The sequence below is a fragment of the Cyrtonyx montezumae genome, unplaced genomic scaffold, assembly GCF_038088225.1.
Source record: "Cyrtonyx montezumae isolate F1298 unplaced genomic scaffold, pur_monq_1.0 scaffold_11, whole genome shotgun sequence".
Classification (NCBI taxonomy): domain Eukaryota; kingdom Metazoa; phylum Chordata; class Aves; order Galliformes; family Odontophoridae; genus Cyrtonyx; species Cyrtonyx montezumae.
Genome location: NW_027071837.1, coordinates 3,222,437 through 3,242,478, shown reverse-complemented (window position 1 = coordinate 3,242,478; position 20,042 = coordinate 3,222,437). Strand labels below are relative to the sequence as shown.

At 44.0% G+C, this 20,042-nt stretch overlaps 2 protein-coding genes across 2 annotated transcripts in view; both read right to left on the bottom strand.

The window, feature by feature from the left end:
- Positions 1-233: 233 nt before the first annotated feature.
- Positions 234-12,316, bottom strand: IL13RA1 (interleukin 13 receptor subunit alpha 1). The gene is made up of 10 exons (XM_065729387.1): positions 12,214-12,316; positions 8,999-9,156; positions 7,498-7,633; positions 6,467-6,587; positions 4,837-5,021; positions 4,333-4,484; positions 2,889-3,021; positions 2,390-2,486; positions 1,788-1,872; positions 234-1,537 (listed from the first exon to the last, which is right to left on the bottom strand). Exons 1-10 carry the CDS (start codon positions 12,293-12,295, stop codon positions 1,418-1,420), a joined length of 1,269 nt encoding a protein of 422 aa, XP_065585459.1. The 5' UTR covers positions 12,296-12,316; the 3' UTR covers positions 234-1,417.
- A 5,684-nt stretch (positions 12,317-18,000) lies between these two features.
- The window catches only part of DOCK11 (dedicator of cytokinesis 11), a 69,833-nt gene continuing 67,791 nt past the window's right edge, over positions 18,001-20,042 (bottom strand). Inside the window, exon 53 of the mRNA XM_065729386.1 lies at positions 18,001-18,944. Coding sequence (XP_065585458.1) covers positions 18,822-18,944 — 123 coding nt within the window. The 3' untranslated portion in view covers positions 18,001-18,821. The remainder of the gene's footprint in view (positions 18,945-20,042) is intronic.

Here is a 20,042-nt window from a genome sequence, read left to right as displayed (position 1 = left end):
CTGCTGAGGGAGGAGCAAGAAGCCCCTCAGCTCCCCCTGCACAGCCCCTCTCTCCCCACAGCTTTCTGCCTCCAGCACAAACCAGGCGCTGCTGCCAGCAGCCCTGCAGTCACAAACTGACGCTCAGAATTTAGTGCTGAGAAACATCACAGTTGTGCCAGAAAACTTCTGTTGGGCTCTGCTGGCTAAAGCTACCCCAGAATAAAACCATGTGAGGAAAAAAACAGCGCACAAATTAATTCAAAAAAAAAAAAAAAAAAAAAAAAAAGTCAAATTTTTCCTTGAAGGGAAATAAGCACCTTTTTAAAAACTGCAAAGTCCCAAGCCAGGAAGCTGAAATCCAAAAGTCATCATCGTATGGTTGAACTAGATGATCTCAGTGGTCTTTTCCAACCTTAACAATTCTATGATCGCTACTGAAACCATGAATTCTGTCCCCAGGGAGGCAGGCCAAGGTTGTCCTCTTCTCTCAGATCTGTCAGCACAGCAGAACAGGCAAATCTGAAAGTCTTTGCATTCACTCTGTTTCTGAGGTTTAGGACTCACGCATCCACCCTGCAATTCTGCTGGATAAACTCCATATAATTCAGCTTCTAAAGTCATTTGGCCAATATGGCCAGAGCACAATGACTGCCTGGTGACAGCCACCAGCCACTGCACAACACAGCTGAAGATAACTGCTATCACTTTAAAAGTTTAAGTAACACACCAAGTTCATGAAGGCCTTGCATCTAAGGCACTTGATAGGACAAAAAAGCCAAAGCAAGCCTTCTATGGACAGCCTGGATACCAGCCTGAAGGTGAGGAGGAGTCTCATACACATGTTTTAAAGAAAAAGCAACCCTTGTTCTGGGTTTGATCAGCTCACAGCTGAAGCACAGCTTGGGAAGATCAGTCCACGATGCCCCCTGGAAGCCCTCTGCCCAGGGCACCCTAACAGCTGCTGCTCTGCATCCCATCCATTGGCAGCACAACAATGACTCACCCACTGTTATACAAGCCCTGCCTCACCTGCTGAGGAACAAAGCCAAACACTTCGCAGTGCGTGCTCCAAGACAAACAAAACCCAACAAAGCCCCAGAGAAGCCAATATTTACAAACTAACGTGCGGCACAAACGCAGGTGCAGTTGACAATAGGGCAGAGCAGGTTGGAGTCTGAACAACAGATGCTGTGACACAGAGGAAACTCATGTACACGCTCATCTCAAGGGATCCAAGATGAATTCTGCTAGCAGAGATGGCAGAATGGACAACATTGGTGATGCATCTTCTGAGCATCAAAGAAATAAGGCTCAGAACGGACTCTGTAAGGTAGGTGTTAGTGAATGGTCTGCAGGCATCTTCACATTCACGTTGCCACCTGAGTTAAGGGAAGACTTTCAGGGTTGCTCCTTTATCTTCCACTGTGAAAGCAGTTCATCGGTGTTCTTTTTCAGGATTAGAGGATTCAGGAGTTTCTATTAAAATTAAAGAATGAATTTCTTCTTCCTTGATTAACCTGTCGTAACCATTCACACAGTCCTCCTTTGCACAGCTCTGGAAGAGAAGAGCAATGTTTTTAGCAGTGTTTTTTTGAACGTGAGAACTGTTTTTTCAGCCTCCCAGAAGACAAACCAGTTTCACAATATAAAGCTCTGGGTAAATGTTTCTGTACAGCTCTTCCCATTGCCATTATTTGGACTTACGTATATTGTGTTGGCTTTGAGATAGGTGGTATCAAAAAGAATAGTGGAAGCTTGCAGATTCCAGCTCCGTAGATAAACCCACCAAACAGCTTTGTACCAACCTGGGGATCCTCATTCTGCTCTCCAAACATACGCTTCAGGATCTCCCGAGGGTCAGGGATTGGTGGAAGAATGAGTATCTTCAGCCTTCAAAGAATGAAAAAAAACTTCAGATGAATTCATTAAAAAAGAAAAATCACCATTTCAAAATCACGCTTGGGTGCAGACAAGAAAATGCGTGGAGTTGGCTTTGACACCACTAGCCCATATTTAGCTCCTGTGCAACCGCAGCCCAGTTTCTTCATTCCACACTTATATATATATATACACTTCCCATATATTATCTTAATTTTGAATTTGGATGAGGGAATGAATTTGGAAGAGGGGAGTGAGACCCCTGTGTAATAAGGATCTAACTGTAATCAGATACAAGAAATGTTACCAAAGGGCAATCAGAGCACCTATGTGACCTACAACCCTAACTCCAACAGATGAGGCACAATCCTGTTGCCATTTTTGTTACTTGACGTGTGCTACTGAAAAAGCAGCCACTGCTGAAACATGCCACATCATGAGCAGTCACCTGGAAGACAGATGCATTATAGGGTAAACCAAAGACCAGTCAGAAGTAACAGACAGTAAATAAAGCAATATAATTATTTACCTTTTAAGGTAAACGAGTAGAATTATTGTGGATACCATTACTATTAATGGAATGGTGATTATTAAAAGAAAGTTGAATGCAGAGTCCGGATTCTCACCTGGAAGAGAAAGGTTTTTTGAAACTTACAGATGTTTTGGGAGTGAATAAGTCTGTAATTAACTCACAGCCTGAATGTTTTCCAAACACACTAATACTTTTGGATGCAAGGGCTCATTTTTCAAAATATGATAATAAAACGTAGATAGTGTTGGCAGGAAAATGAAGAACAGAGACTCAGAGCTGAAAAAGTGACAGCACTTGAAAAAGGTGATTGCACAGCTAAACGGATGGCAACCCAAAACACATAGAAGTGTAAGCAGCAATAGAATTCCCTTGATCTCTCCTCATGCAAAATTAAATATCCACACTGGAAGATGATCCAGGACTCCCACTAACTCATCAGGCAAGGTATGAGATTCCTAACAGATGAAATTCAAATTCAAGGAAAAATTGCTCTCACCAATACTCTTTTCTTCGCTCCATTCACTGTAAAACTTGCTGCTGTAGCATTCAACCTTTGGCTGTGCTCTCACTTGGAAGGTGTACTTGCTATTAGGATCAACACTAGGAATTGACGTAGAATTAAATTTAACCTAGCATAGAAGGAAAAGGTAATTGGCTTTGTATGATTAGTGATACAGATGTTTACAAGCACATTTCCCTTTTGCAGTTATTGCAATACTAATGTTTTGATAGAAGATCTCATGAATACTGAACTTCAAAGAAAAAGACATAATAACATCTAATCAGCAAAGAGTGCCTAAACAGAGATTTCAAAGCCAAGATTTAAACTGACTCACTGCTGTATCTATTGTACAGCATTTGGCAAAAATGATTCAACAAAGACTTTGTGTCTGGCATGGTGCCTTTTTTTTTTTTTTTTTGGCAAAACATCCATGATCTGCATTGCCTGCCCCACACTCAGGCAAGGCAACAACACTGATCTAACTCTGACCATGAAAAACTTTACTGTGATGCCTCCATAGAGAGCTGGGCTTAAACTCCATATATTTTTGATGGAAGAGGCCAGTTCCCCAAGAATTGTTAACATAATTTGAGTTAGCTAAATTTTTTGTAGGACAAACGAGATGCTCTGCTGGACAAGACTGGTACCTTGCTCTTAAATTTATCTTGTTGTTTACCATTCTGATCAGACAGCACAGTCAGTTCGACTACACAGACTCAGGCATGAGTACATCCAGACACCAAAGTCAATGCTTTTTATACGTATGTCTAAATCAGTATACCTAAGAGTGCACAACTTTTTTTCCACTCCCAACCTCTGTCAGTTTTAATCCCCCATGACTTTCTGTACAAGGTTCTGTGTTCTTGTGGGCAGTTAATTTTACTTTACAGTACTTGAGGCATGTCATCCAAGGACAAGCAAGTCATTTGGCAGAGGGCAGACCAATAGCAGGCAAACACACTGCCACTGGACCAAAGTTCCAGATCAAAGAGAAGAAAGTAAGTTTATGCTCTACAGTATATTTCCTGGTGAGCGTTGCTACTTGGTTTAATATATACCTCTTTATCAGAGACTAACTATAATTTATTGCTTTGTAATATACAATGGCATGGATTTGGAAGGCTATCACAAATTATGTGTGTGTATATATTACATATACTACTACTGGAAAACAACTGTATAGGATAAAAATCCATCAAATGCACACAACGCTTTCAGCTAGTGCAACCAACCCATTCACATGCAGCACATACCATTATTCATTTTTAAACAACAAAGGATTGAGTTACTATGATCATCAGCACAAGTTATAGAAGATGCACTCCTGCCTATGGCAGTGGCTTGGAGATGGATGGTCCCTTCCAACCTAAGCCATTCTATGATTCTATGCACAGGGAAAAGAAATCCAAACTGTTAGATGTAAGCAATGAAAACTTACTTGAATTGTCTGAGCAGGGGTCAAATCACCATTGTGATATCTCACTTCATAACTGAGACAGTTTGCTGGAATGGTGCCTGATTCACTCCACTGCAGATGTATCCCACTGTTAACGTATGACAGTTTAACTATCCTTGGTGTAGCAGGTTTTACTGACATACAAAATATAAATAAACAGAAATAATTTAAACATTATATTGCATTGGTTACAGATGTGAGTAGAAGTTCTATACTGCATAACGTTACACATCTACCAGTTTGACAACAGAAGGAGGAAAAAGAACCAAAAAAAATAAAGAAAGAATCAAAGGAAGAGTAGAAATGAGTGAAAACAACTCTTCTTAAAAAAAAAAAAAAACAAAAAAACCCAACAAACCTTATCTATATAAATCCTAAATCAAAGATGGTGGAAGAAGGGAACATCTAATCATACTGTTTCTCAAACACATTGACACACCAGCAAATTTCTTTTCCCCCACCCCCTCTACGTGGCATTCAACTCACCAAGGGTGGTAGGATTTTCAATTGCACATATGGGCATGATCTTTTCGGAGTCATCTCTAACCAGTATACTGATGGGTGGGTACCTATTGGCAGTCTGAGGGAAGGTAAGACTGAAGGCACATTCAAACCTTCCTTGGCTCACAGAATAATTTTTGCACTCCTTATGTCTTTCCAAACCATCAAACCTATAGGAATAAAAAAAACCAAACAACTTTTTAACTTCAAAAGAGAGGGCAGCAAGGGGCAAGCTTATTTAGAAAGCTGCTACAAAATCTGAAGACAGATCTTGAGTTGTGCTATAGCATATTTTTTAGCGTTAGCTTTACATAAGAACCTTCACACTCATATCAACCTCCAGGAAAAGTATTATTTTCATAAGGAGTGTCCAGTAGCTGAAAGAGACAGGTCACAGTGTATGTATTGCCAAGCATCAGACTGATGACTGCTTTCAGTCTGAGTCCTCGTTTCTCCGTGGGAAAACAATTTCAAGGAAAAAAAGAAGAGTTTAGAAAGCAAACAGATCAGGATCACTTCCCATCAATAGTTTCACTTGTGATGGATGAATCTCCTTCAGCAGTGCCCGAGGTATGGCTGTTCTTGCTAGAGATGGACACATTTCACCTACTGCATGCATCTGCTTCCCACAACGTATTTCCTTCCAGTAACAGTGAGGTGACGGCTGCCTCCTTCCTTACATCCCCAGCTTCTACTGAAAACATTCCAGTAGCTTTCTCTCCACAGAAAATAAAGGGATTGCTCTCTAACCAACCACATGGGCTTTGTTTAAGAGCTCTATAGGAATGACACTTCCCTGTTCACACTGCCCTACACAGGGGGCTGCCAAAGGCAGAACTGCCCATCCTGTTTTCAGGTTCCCTCTTGTACCTGTTCTTCTTAACTCTAATTTGGGTCTAACAAAGAGGGGAAGCATTCGGAGCAGACAACACTATGGAGACATATCAACCTGCTCTGGAAAGCCTCCGTTTCAGCAGTGATCGCAGGGCACTGGCCCAATTTGTTTATTCTCAGCTAACATATCCATGGCATCCCACAAGCCCCATCAGCCAAGTTTCTGACTGCACTGCAACTCTCTTCCTTTGGAAGAACAGTCTGTTTATGGTAGTCAGCTGGCAAGCACTGCAGATGATAAAAAGACGTTCTTCATTACTTGCAGTGTGAATCAGTTATTTATGACAGAGAAATTACAAACAGGACTACTAAATGTTAATGCTGCCATATCATTTTCCAGTGATTTAAGAGCTGACGTGCATTAGTGAGAGATTCTGGCTTTAACTGCCCTTGCTTACAGGGCTGCAAGGAGAGGAACTAATATACACTGCTAGTGCAGATTTTTTCCTCATTTGAATCACAATTAGAAAAAAAATGAAAAGAAATAGCAGTAAAAGGGCTTTAAAAGCAGCAAATCCTTCGTATAATAAACATATCAATTTCTTGGACTCCACAGCAGCAACTTCTGTATCCTCCATCAGCTGAGCTTTCTGTTGGTCAGGACACCCTTGCGCTTCCAAGATGTTTCAGAGCAACAGGAAATAAAATGCATTAAGTTATGTAAAACTACAGATCAGCACTAAAGCAGTTTAGGGTTGGTAATAAAAAAGTGAATACGAACCAGTAGAATAAAGTATAATTGGTATCACTACTTGCATTCTCTCCAGGATGCCACTTACAAAGCATGTACTCCAGATTGTGCCAGACACAGCTCAAGCCAACAGCAGCAGTACCTGGAATACCTGCAAGGCAAGTATGAAAGTTTGATTTTTGCCAGCAAAGTCTTCTCACTGCTTTCCAAACATCAAACATCCCTTTTTAAGTAACTGAAAACATGCAAAAGGCAGAAGAAGAGTGATATTCCAACCCATGTTGTTCCAGCACAGCAAATCATCAGTTCCAGTTGTTCACTGACACCCCTCCAGGACAACTTCTGGATGTCAGTGATTGTAACAGTGATACTCAAAGTTTCCACCACGTGGGAATTACTACTGAGTTACTTGAGGTGATGAGTCAGGAAAATATTTTGTTTCTATTGAACTACAAATACTTTAAAAAGGAATTAAAATATATAACCATTGTAGGCACAGCACTGAGCTTTATCATCATCATCATCACAGACACCTACCTTGAAAACAGTCAATTATATTTATCTTCTCCAGACAAAAATATTACTGTCTCAGAATTCTGAATGGTTGGATTAGATGATCTTAGTGATCTTTCTCAGCCTTAATGATACTGATTATAGCAATACCTTTAGTTCTTAAACTTGGACAAACACAACACAGGGGTACACTGAATTTTCTGTGATCACAGAAATAAACTTAGATGCTAGGGTTTAATCAGTGGGCTTAAGCTGGTGTAAATTCCCTCATATCTCACAACCATAAGATAGTGGATGGAAACCACAACACTTTGAAAGTGGCACTCACACGTGAGGAGCTTTCCCATAAGACTTCAAGTATCAAAAGATGCCACCGCGTGTCATCCCGTTAAGCTCTGCCAACTGACCTTCCCCTCACCCTACTATCTCTCAGACATAACGTTGCTCTGATCTGTTTCTATGATATTTTGTTCAAATAGTGCAGATAATGCTCCACCTCCTCACCCAGGAGATGCATGCCAGACTCTGGCCTTGCTGTTCTGTGTTACCTTTTGGTGCCACAGAGGTCTCCACCCATCGGCTGCGATCGGTGGCATTGCCATTTTTGCATTCACTTCTCACTTTGAAACGCATCTCCTTATTCAAGACTGTGTCAGTCACGCGGAAGAGACTCTTCCTCCACTCCTGGGTTTAGATGAGGGAAAAGAAAACCAGAACGTTTGGAGTACCACATCAAATACGTGGAAATTAACAGTAATACAAAAACACATTCGAGTCCATTTAAAAATGAAAAAAGCTCAGAGCACAATGACACAAACATCCAACAACACATGGAAGAACTGATATCACTCAGATGCTCGTTTTCCTTATCAGACAAGCTCACAGCTCAACAAAAGAAGAGTTCTGTCTGCTTGTTCATATCTACTGTTAACAGGAGTCAGGCACCCTACCACAAAAGGAGTAAGGGATAAAGGCATTAACGTAACGTGGAGGAAAATGATCCTGCAATAAGTCTGCATGGATCTAACAGCTTTTTTCACTGCTCTTGACCTTAGCTTTTGTTAGACCCTCCCACAAACCATCCCATCTGTAATCCGAGCAGGCTTCCAATTAGTTACTGAAACTACTAAGGAGGTCAATAGCTTTCTGCTGACTCAGCAAGTTCAACTGACTCACAGAAAGGTCTGACAGCGATCATTAGAGGAGAGGGTGTCAGAAATGACATATAGCCCTTTTAGCAGTGTCCAGCCATTCTATCAGCTCATCTGTTTGCGAAACCACAGCCGTGCTCCAATCCCAGCACATCCCAGAGCTCTCAGAACACAGCACTCCCAGCGCACAGGCCATCAGGAACATGAAATAACAGCAGGGGCTCAACAACAAAGGACTTCAGCAGGCATCCTCAGGGGCACTGCACTGATTTTAACCATGCCCACCACAGCAGCACTGCAGGTCCCACAGTCAGTGTGTACTCAAAGCTTCAAATTCTGACTGCTTGGAACTACTGACGGATGGAAAATTATCTCGCTAGCTCTGCTACAGCCCCTTCAGTGTCACAGAAACATTGCCTGCCATTGTGATCAAACAGTTGCTGATCTATGGGGAGACACACTGAGAATCACACCTGGGATACAAAACACCCAGCACAGAAATAACAGAAGATTCGAACAAACATCATTTTCAAGGAAAAAATACTGTTGTCTTCACAACACGACGCCCACGAGCAATTGTAAGAACAGAGCTGGGGCAGGGCAGGCACATGCACTATTTCACAGTATTACTGTGATATCTCTGTGTTATCGGGAGCAGTTCCATTATCAGAGAGTGACAGAGAGATCTTTCTAAGTCTGTGTACTTCACTTGCTGGTATGACTCGCTTTTGAGGTTTTGATCCCACAGCAAGAATCAGAAGTTGAAATACAACCACACTCGTTAATACATACACATGCATATAATAATTTAACACGTACAAACATAGCTTTATCACAACAATACATTCACCAGAGCACAGCAGAGCACGGGGACTCACAAGACACAAGGGGAACTCACGTTCTTGTGCTGAGAGACCTCATCAATCAGAATGTCGCTGGAATATTCCAGGTCACAGCTACTGCTGATGTTCTCCGGGGGATTCCATGTCCAGTTCAAGGTGCAGATTTGGATAAATGAATAGTTGAGGTTGGATGGAGGGGGAAGAACTTTTTCTCCTAAAAGAAAGGAGAAGTTATCGGTATCACCCCCCCTGCTGCTCCACGTTTCACCATTAATACTGACAGACTTTCAGCTCTGTAACAGGAAAGAGCATTCTTTACGTTCCTATTTGCTATCAGATAGCTATTGTCCACCAAAACGTTTCTACTATTTCTATTAACAAGGCCTGCTAATTATTATAACAAACACACAAAATATTTTAAAGCAATTTCAAGGAAATTGCAGCACAGAGTGTCTGTGGTAGAGAAACCTGCGTTTATAAGGAAAGATGAATCCCACGTTTCCCAGTTCTTTCTGGTCATGAGTGTTTGCATCGTGAACCCCAAACCTTTTGCAAATACACGTAGAGTCTGTGAAGCCACTGATACTTCATCCTACCCACAATTCAGCCACCAGTCGAGGTTCAGAAAGAACACTTTAAAAAGAGACAAGCAATCACTGCTCGTAAGCAATAACTGTAGGCTAGAAGCACAGCTCAGCCCAAACTAATCAAAATCAAGAACACTACTCAAACAAACAGACAAAAAACCCCACAGCACTTCAATTTCTCACATTTAATGCCATGCTCGTGCACAGCAAGTCAACTTAGCACAGAAAAAAATAGTGATTTACCGCAGCTGCGCTTCAGTGGTAAATCGAGGAACGCCGTGACTCAGAGACACTTGTAAGGATAAGCCCACTTGTGCCTCCAACCTTCCAGACCCAGGCTCTGAGTCACTGCCTCCTAACAGCCCATCACGGCTCGAAGGTCAGATGGAGAAGGAAACGAGACAGAAAGTAGAAAATGGGCAGAAAAAAACTCAAGTGTCACTCATCCTAGAGAAAGTTAGCAACTGGTAAGCCCCTGAGAAACCCTCTGTGTACTACTGAAAGATAGCTAATTAGAGGCCAAATGAGATGGCCTCTTGACTGCATTTAGGTCTCACTGCTACCTGCTGGCTGTGGAAGCAGTATTCCCATGCCAACAAGCACTACATGTCCCAAAAACCCCTCCAGCATTTGGGGCAATGCGTGCAGAAAGGGAACAGTGACACAGAGGGGAGATCTCCCATCCACTTCAGTGTGCAACCACGTTTGCTTCTGTTAGCAGAAGGGGGTGGAGGAAAAGGCAAAAATGGTTCCTCCAGCAAGAATTCTGATGCAAGCATCTGTCATACCATTATCTTAAACATCCCAAGAGCCATTTCTGCTGGAGCTCGAGGAAAACTCATCCAGCAGCTGCAGGGCTCAGAGTCTGCACAGCCAAGGAACAGGCAGCAGTGGAGATCCGATGTCACCATTCGTGCATTCATACATCTGACAATTTACATTCAGAACCAACATGAGAACAGTCACCAGGATTTGCTGGTGCAGCCCAAACACTCCTGGCTTTCCTGAGCAGACAAAGCTTGCAGGATTATTATTATTCTTTTAAACAGCTGATCTCAGAAGCAGGGAACACAGAGCACTTCTGAACGACCAAACTCACAAAGCAGTTTCCTTCTAGAACAAGCCAAGGCAGCAAGCTAAAACACTGTCACCCATCACCTGTCCCACTCCAGAACGCTTTTCTCTATTGCCTCTTCCGCAGCAAAACCCCTGCAAACAGCAGCAGGGCCTGATCCTGTCAGTGCCACGTGCTGCTTCACCCCGCCACCAAATATTGATTGAACTCGGCTATGTGCTCCGGGCAATGTCTTTTCGTGACCTTTCTTTAAAATCACCCACAAAACCACAAAACATTAAAAAAGTGAGTTTTCTCAGTGATTGCAGTTTAAAAGCTCTGATGAGAACTTCTGACTGCCCACAGCGTGAGCCGGGAACGCTCACGGTATTGTAAATAAAGAAATTGCAGCTCCGTAAGAAACCGAAATCCAGAAAGTGTTCAATTGAAGCAAAGCTGAAGAATTCTGTAGGCTGATGTTACACTCGGCTGAAAATTTGCTTTCACGCCTAAGCACGGCCTCTCCAATATAGTTATATCTATTTATATACAAAATACAGACACCGTCTAATACTTTGTTATTCAAATCACATCGGCACAGCAATTTGGCAGGACACCTCAACGGCCAAATACTAAACATACGAAAGGCACGATCACCCGGAGGCTGAAACTGCATGATCGTTAAGGCCCCTTCCAACACAATTCTTCAATTTCACTCCTTAAAATAAAAAAACCCCACACCAAACAAACAACAAAACCAACAAACAGCGCAGTGCCAGCTCCTAACAGTGCAGCAGTAACGCACATCGCAGAGCTGAAGCAGTCCTGCCCATAAACAAACACAACCACCACCAAAAGCCCCGAGCAGAAGAGCCGCACGGTGGGAACACCAGTGAACACTTCGTATAGAGTAGAGTAAATATATATATATATATATATATCGTAAAAAGAAAAAAAACAATCAACAAACAAAACCCTTTCCCCTCGTCCTCATTTATCTTCTTCAGACGCGTTTCGTGCTTACAAAGCGAATCGCAGCCGGTTATAAAGCAGCGATTTCCTGACGCTTGCGGCCGTACGGACGCACCATCGCGAGCAGGGGGCTTCACCCCACGCTCCCTAACAGATCCCCACGCTCCCGCACCGCTTTCCTGCTCGCTATTCCAACAGCGAAGGGAGCCGGGATGCCGAGGGGCGGCTCGGGGCAGAGGGGCACCGCTGCTGTCCGGAGATCAGCCGGGGATCCGCCGCAATGCCCGCACCGCTTCGGCTCGGGTTTCCAAGGCAGGGACAGCCGCAGGAGCTCCGAGTTTATAAGATACCCCCCGAACCTGCCCGATGCTGCCCTGCAAGGAAGGAGAAGCAGAGCTCCGAGCATCCCCTTTCCCCGGCCCCGTCAGAGGAGCAGCGCAGCGCGGGTACCGATCCCGCTAAAGCATATACGCTTCGTCCAGCGTCGCCACGAAATGAAAGCATTTGATTTCGGTACACGAAGCGGAGCCGTGCCAGCCAGCCAGCCCCCACCACCGCCCGTCCGTCGGTCCGTCCGTCCGCAGCCCTTCCCCGGGGACCGCTCCCCGCCGGCACCGAGCCCGCTGCTCCCGCTGTCCCCCGGCCCGGCCCCGCTCACCTGTCGCCGCTGCCACCGCCCAGCACACGGCGACGAGCGGCAGCATCGGCAGCGCAACTCCGACGGAGCCGTCGCGCTCCATTATCTCCGCCGCTCCGTCCGTCCGAGCGCGGCCGTCCGCTCCCACTTCCCGTCGCGGGGGCCGGGCCAGACGGGAAGAGCCGCTCCGCGACCCGCCCAGGTAACCCGAGCCCGGGGGAGCGGCCTCGGAGGGCGGCGGCGGACGAGCCGGGTCCCACCTGAGCCGCCCCTCGTTGAGATCGCCGCCCGTTGCTGTGCTGTGCCTCCCTGGGACCCTCCCCCGGCATCGGCGCGGCCGTGAGCTCGGAGGGATTGCGACTGGGGGAGTAAAAGTGATTTTTCGCAACCAGACCTAGGCTTGGCTCCGACCAACGTGCCCAAACGTCTTCTCACGAATGAAATGTGCTCCTGAGTCCCCGCGAGGTTCTTGTGATGTGACGCTCAGTTCCCCCCCCACGGCAGAGCTCCCCACTTCCAAATCCCTCCTGCAAATCCGTCTCCTTGCTGTAGTTGCCCTCCGTACTAAAAACGTGCGTTGTTCCTTTTCCCTCCCACCACACCAGCTCTTCCTGATGCAAACTTTCCCAAACTTCCTCTGCTTCAGCAGTGTTGCAATCGGGAATCAAGGCCACTTTTTGCTCTCTTTTATTGGTGTGACGTGGCTGTAGCTTTCCCAGATTTCCACAGAAGTGGAAATACCCCACGAGTGATCTTTTGATACATCCCAGGATAAGAAAACCTTTGGGGTGAGGCGTATTTTCTCTGACCCTATGTTGTTATTGAGGTTAGTGTGCCTGCTCCTGGTTATCATCAGAATACAGACAGAAAATTGCACAGAATGAGCAGAGAGGGCTGAATTTCAAGGCAAACCAAAACTGATCAGTGAGGATCGCTTGTTCCCACTCATCCAAACTGTTCAGTATTTCCTCAGCTCTTCAAGGAGTTTTGCAAGAGTTCATCTGCTTTTCAGAGACTCAGATTAGAAAAAGGGAAGCAGATCTTTTTACGATAGGGTGGGGAATGTCCTGTGCCAATAGTTTCTCTTTTCTGCCTGTTTGTACAGTCCTGGAAAAACAGGAGGGCTTAGCAAATTTCCTAGCTGCTGCTAGAAAGCATCCATGGACCTGCAGTCATCAACAAATGAAAACCATCACGTTGAAGGACACAGCTATACTGTCAGGCTGTAGAAGTGCATGTAGCTGGTGTGAACTACAGCTGCTGCAGATGATCTTTGCACAGCATGGCCGGTCAGACCCAGTGACCTCGCTCTTGCTTTCAGTTTCCTTCTTAATGTTTTCTTTCCTTCTTTCTGTTTTGTCCACATCCTGGGATGCAGTGCCAGGCACACAGCCTGGGCTCGGCTCTGCCTGTTGGCTGCCTGCCTGTCATTGGAGGCAGATGCAATATTTCTCCCTGCCCCAGCCATCGTTTTTCCCATCCTGTGTCTCAGTGCAATCGGAGCTTTGATCCTCACCACCTCCCTGAGACTCCTCGTTTCCCAATCTCAGTGAGTCCTGTCCTGCATCTTGCTGTTGCAAACCCTGCCCTTCCTGAAGATCTGAGCTCATGAATGTGCGCTGCAGCGCCTGGGACTCACGCCGACGCACCTGATGGATTTCTGAAAGGCTCTGGTAAGTGTCTGCCACACGGCATCACTTCTGGTGACACTGATGTAAGGTCGCAAAGGAGAGCTGCCCCTGCCTCCAGCCAAGCAGTCACAGTGAGAGACCACAGTCTCGAAATCAGATTAACAAACAAATGAGGTGCGTGGGGTGGTGTGGCTGCATGGTGACCAGGTGCAAGAGGCAGCAGCGATGGGCAGCTTGGGGCCAGGGGGGGGGACTGTCCTTTCTGGGAGCAGAGGTCTTTAGTTACCCCGTACCAATCATAGAGTTCTTCCTTTGTCATTTCTGATCTTGCAACAGTGGGTACTTCAGATCTCAGCTGACATCATTACAGGCTCTTCAGAAGATGGATGGGGTCAATTTGAAGAAGAGCCGGGTTGGTTAGAATAGTGTTGGATCAGAAGAACAAACATCTAAAAACATAAGCTGAAAAAATCTGCTCTGACTCAGTGGGCCTCTCCCTTTTCAACCTCAGTATTCTTCAGGGCAGGCCAAGAGTTCTGGAGCATGTGTGCTCACAAGAGCCTCATAACTGTGCAAGCTGTCCGTGAGCTGCTACCAGCATCTCTGGAATCCAGAAATTATGTGGAGTAAAATCTCTAAATCCCTCAAAGAGCCCTTTTGGGAAGACATGGAAGCCAGCATGCTTGTGCAAAAAAATTGTATCCCTCTCCGACAAGCATCCATGTAAATGCATGCATCAGCTTTTCTGCTCAGTTTGTGGTCTGTTTAATTCACCTACATATTTGACAAGGGAGTAACTCCTTCACCTCCCATTGTTCCCAGACAGAGGTGTGAATGAACGTGATTCTGCAGCTGTTTTGCCAGGACATGCAAGAGCCCTGCACAGGAGAGCAGCAGTGGAAGTGAGGTGGGTAGCAGCGCTGTTACTGACCTCCACTGCATCACATAATAGCTGTCACAACTGCCTGAGTCGGAATATTTATTGTATCCTGGCAACTGAACCTATCCATCAGCTGAGTCAGTGGGAGCAGAGCGACTGGAGATGTGTTCCCAAAGAGCACAGGTTTGGGTTGGAGAACTGGAACTACACAACATAGCAAAACCCTGATTGTGAACTTACTGGGTTTTTTTTTTTCCTAGGAAAATAGGCAGATTTGCCACAATATTTCCACACTGGTGAATCATGTTTTGTTCTAAATTTGTGTACATTCCTACATCTCAGTCATTGGTTTCCTGAAGGATCACATTTCTGCGATCCTCAGAGAAGGATGTGTGACGTTTGTGGTCCTGTGGTGTTTCTGAGTCAACATCTTCCATTTCCCAATGAATAACTCGGAGTTAATCCTGAGATTTGGTGCACTCACATGTTTGAAGGTTCTTTTTTTAACCTTGGGCACGCTGCACGCAGTGGCACATCGGGCTGGTTTTGGTCCCCAGCATCCTACTGTGAGATTGGCCTCAGTTCACTCATTCTGTTGTTCAAAGAAGGGAAAAAATAAAAATAAAAAAGGATGGAACCTAAGCAAAGTGTATCAGTTGCAACACGTACTTTTTCCAATGTTGTTGTCTTTGAGTGTGCCCTGGAATAAACTCTCCCTTCTTTGGGTTGACTGGAACGTGAATTTGCCCTTCTTGCTGAGATGATTGATTCTCCAAGAACAAAACAAGGACAAAAAGAGCAGAACAGGAACGCAGGTCTGAGGATTGTCTGGAGTCACTTTGTGTATTACTCAGCACCAAAGTTACACGGGGTCACAGCAGAGGCACACAGGAGGTGCTGCTCTGTCATTGTAGAAGTTAACGGGGGCTGCACAATGCACATCCATACAGCACACACCATAGAAGCACTTCTGCTATGACTTGGTAGTAGCAGGTGTTAATCACATGCAAAGGGAGTGAATTACATCCAGAATAGGTGAAATATCACAGTCATCACTGGTTCACCATTGCTCAACATGAGCGAGGTGGACATGTCACACACTACACACATTCTCACAGCCACGATTTCCCATTTGTTGTCCCACCCATCTCATGGACAATTCCATTTTCGGAAGAAATCCAGATCATGAAGAAGTGTGCAGAAATACATCCTCAGCTGCAGGAAATTGTGGATCCCAGGCTCTTTGGTTTTGAAAGAAATGCTGAAATGATGCCTTAAGATACCACTTTCTCATATCTCTGCAGGGAGAAAAGCTGCAGGCCAGAGGCCACAGCAAATATTGACACTTTCCCCGCTCCATCTCACGCAGGTGAACAAATCTCTAAAGCACGTTCTTGTGTACAGAGTGCTGGCAGGCCCTGGGTGGCTCTACATGCCCTAATCCATTTGGCTCTAACACACAATGATCCAAAAAATTCCCAGTACTGAGAGTCGTGCTCCTAATCCTCGCTGCCAGGCACCTTACCCACTCCTTCTCCCTTTGTACAAACAAGGGAGTGATTGCAAAATTACTGACGCATCTGCTCGGGAGATCTGACAGATTAGACAGCAACTGTGCAGCAACAGTAATTAGGGGCCTGTTTGTAAAATACGTACGTGCAGCTTCAGTGATGTTAGAAAGAATGTCTGTGAATTAAGCTATTGCAACCAGAAATAAGAAAAAAAAACAATGGAGGACTTATTTCAGTGGTGACAGTTACCTACCAAAAGGAGAGGAAAGGAAAATGGGAGCACTTGCCAGACAGAGTTGCCCAAATATAGGAGTAATGAGTTCTGCAACCTTCTGATCACTCCCTATTGATTTCAGATTGGTAAAAACACAAAGCAAAGCCAAGCTGGTTTGTCATCAGCATCATTACATCCCGTGTCAAAAAGGCATTTTTTCCTTTGAGATGTTTCTGTTTTACATCCAGTCAGATTATTTAGCTGCAGGAACAGCGGACAGATCCTTACAGAATGAGCATTTTTGTTATTCATTAACTCTACTTATGCTAATTGGATTTGAATTAAACATAGTTTTTTTGGTGTTTTTCTTTTTTTGGCTGATTTACTGAGACAACTTTCATTCTATATTAACATTCAATTGAAATGACAACTCCAAGACCAACAGTAGAATTAGAAGTGAAGACAAAAACTCATCTTGGAACATTCGAGACATCCAGAGACACGGACAAGAATTTTGCTTGGATTTCAGCAAAAATAAGGAATAGCCATTGAAAACATCCATACACATTATTGTGGAACATCTGAGACATCCAGAGACACAAACAAGAATTCACTGCAATTCCAGGAGAACAATTAGATTCTCTGTAGGACTTAAGAGCTATAGATCAAGAGCTTTCGTATGGCCACATCTCATTGCTTGGCATTTTCAAAATAGGTCTTTAGTGCCTAATTGGAGTATTACTAGCTCCAAAAAGAAATCTGTTAACACATCCACTATTAAAACAGCTTCATCTCCTTTTAGAAAATAGGAAAACTCTCACTCTCTGCCCTTGTGTGTCCTTTGCTGAAAGATTCAAATCACTAAAGTAGGGACCATACTTACATGTCCCAGTCTCTCTTCCTCTTTCTTACAAGCTAAATTCAGAGCCTGCTTGGCATGAGAGCACACAGAAGCAGAAATGTGGTCCGTTGGTTACACTGCTGGATCAGTATTTTGCTTTGCTTGCAATGGCTCGTGGGTGGATTTGGGGATCACGACGTTTGTTTCCCAAAAGACAATTTCAGATTTTTAAAATAAACATTTTGAATGTGGTCCATTTACTACTTGGAGATAATTTTTGTTACAGAAGTGAGCAGGTGAGCATTCTATAAGCACTATAGCCAAGCTAAATACCTAGGCTGGAGTCCTTTTATTATGGCATTTTGTCACATCTCATCAAAATCCTCAAACCTTCCCATATGAACTACTGGAACTGTATTTATCAACTGATGGGATTTTGAAATACACAGACATTAAAAATGTTGGATGGAATTCCTGATATGTTTTCTCTTTCCCGTGTCTGAAAGAGTCTTATTAAAGGAGACAGAGCCAATGTACCAAAGCTGTGGGGAGGGGAAAAAGGAGTAAAAGAATGATGGCAAATACATTTTCTCTAACCATGTGTTGGACAAAAATAATGTGTTTTCAGAAAACAGATTTGCATCATGGGAGGGACTGTGCACATCATGTGATGTTAACACCAGTGAGGTCTGAGCTGTTTCATTTCAATGCACTTTCTTAAAAAACACATCTCAAAGATGATTAGAATTTTATTGGAATGTTATAATTCCCCACCCACTTTCAGGTGTTCTCAGAGTTTATATTTGTGTGAGGCTGTGAATGATAAAGAAGATAAACTGGTATCAAATGACAAATCTCTCAGGTTGTCCATAGTGGCTACAGTCCATCCTTTTGCAGATGTGAAAGTTGAACCAGAATTCAAACCTGGAGTAAATCCAGCTCCTGTGGAGGTTATTTTACAACCACCTTCTCAGAGGATGTACAACAATTATCATTTCTTAATTAGGTTTTAGATATTCCAGGCCAGGGCAAGTTTATTCTCATCATGCGAGTGAAACTGGGGGCATCTGGGCCCCAGGTCACTTTCTTGAAGGGGAAGATCTCTTACTAGTGACTACAATTTCTCCTTCATGCTGCTGCCCATGAAAGCTTTTAGCAGCAAATATAATACAGTGCTAATGTCTATATACTCTATGCTCCTTCTATTTACAGAGTAGTTTTACATTTTATTATATCCCATTGTACAACTTTACACAGTACCATTATCATTTCAATTCATTGTTCTGTAATCCAATGCATATTTGGGTAACTGCCTTTCCATGTGTGGTTCTAGACTTGGCTATAAAAAAAAAAAGGTAGAAAACAAGCACAGTGGTGCAATGTCCAGGCACTTTCCATGTTGCTCAGCAAAAGAAGCAAGCACCCTGTCTGAAAGCATGGTAAACTCAAGGGGGAGGAAAAACCCAAATCTCTGCTCATCGTGGATTTTCCAAAATCCTTTACGCAGTTCCAAATATTCCTGAGAAAGCTCTGTAAAATGCCACCAATGTGTTTATATTTCAGCAGTGGGTCTGAGTGAGCAGCAGGCTCCGTTGCTGGACGTGCCACTGATGGCGCAGAAGACGTGCAAGGAGTCGTGCATCCACGGTGAATGCATTGGGTCCTCATGGTACATCTAGGCAAAACAAGACAGCCACGAGCTGAGTAAAAGTTTCAGTTCGTTATTAAAAGAAGTTGCTTAAAAAGGTATGGGAAAGAGATATCCAACCTTGTCTTCAGAGCTGTTTCGCAAAGGCAGCACAACAAAAATGAGAAAGAACAGTGATTTAGCAATTACTGTAGCATTCAGATACATACACCCTTCTGTACATTACCAGATAGCCTTCAGTTATGACTATCCAGTCTGGGAAAGAAACAGTTTTCTCTGCATAGACCTTTTACACTGTATCTTAGCATCAATAAAAATCAGTTCTAAATATGTATTTGTAAGCATGGGGAATATATGCAGCTAAGTGCAGCAAACACCTGTGGAAAGATTTTGCACTCTCTAACCTGAAGGATGTCTTACTGCACTGAACCTAAGTGCACCGGTAGAAGTGTCCCAGAGCTGAGTGTTTTTACTCTGTACTTCATCCCAATGAGTTTGTCTCAATTTACAGTTGGAACCATCATCAGCAGATCCTGGACACTCGGTGTTCAGCCACTCGAAGGCCTCTTGTGCCACTTGTTTCCCCGTTTCCCTTAATTAAGATATCACTGGGAAGTGATATCACAGGCTGACCTGTCTGCCCCCTCACCTTCAGTGAGTGTGCGGCGTGTGCTTCGTGGCACAGAACACACTTTGAAACAGATCTGTTGTTTGTAATGAGAGCCCTCAGCAAACATAACGTGCTCGTTATGTTTAACTGACTAATTTTGCAGGAGAGGAAAACGTTTCATCGTTTGGATGGTGAGATGGGCTCGTTGGATGGCAGTACAAAGTTCAGGTCTGCAGTTACGTATGTACTGTTGTACAACAACACAACAGTGCTCATTAACACCAGGTTTCAATACAAAATACTAAACCCCTGTAGAAGAAAGTGAAAATATATCCTTCCCAATGACCAACGGTCATTGGGAAGGATATATTTTCACTTTCTTCTACGTTGGTCATTGGGAAGGATATATTTTCACTTTCTTCTACGGGGGTTTATCACTTTGATATCTCAGTTGCTGTAATATTTCGCACGTTAATCAGAGAGCGGGATGGTGTATTTGTAAATATGTAAAAACT

What these genes read in the sequence shown, in the direction of transcription:
- IL13RA1 (XM_065729387.1), bottom strand. Translation starts at nt 12,295, where the DNA reads ATGGAGCGCGACGGCTCCGTCGGAGTTGCGCTGCCGATGCTGCCGCTC. An exon ending in GACCTCTGTGGCACCAAAAG is followed by an intron (nt 6,588 to 7,497) that starts GTAACACAGAAC and finishes CTTGCCTTGCAG; the next exon opens with GTATTCCAGGTACTGCTGCT. An exon ending in CCCCTGCTCAGACAATTCAA is followed by an intron (nt 3,022 to 4,332) that starts GTAAGTTTTCAT and finishes CTTCTATGCTAG; the next exon opens with GTTAAATTTAATTCTACGTC.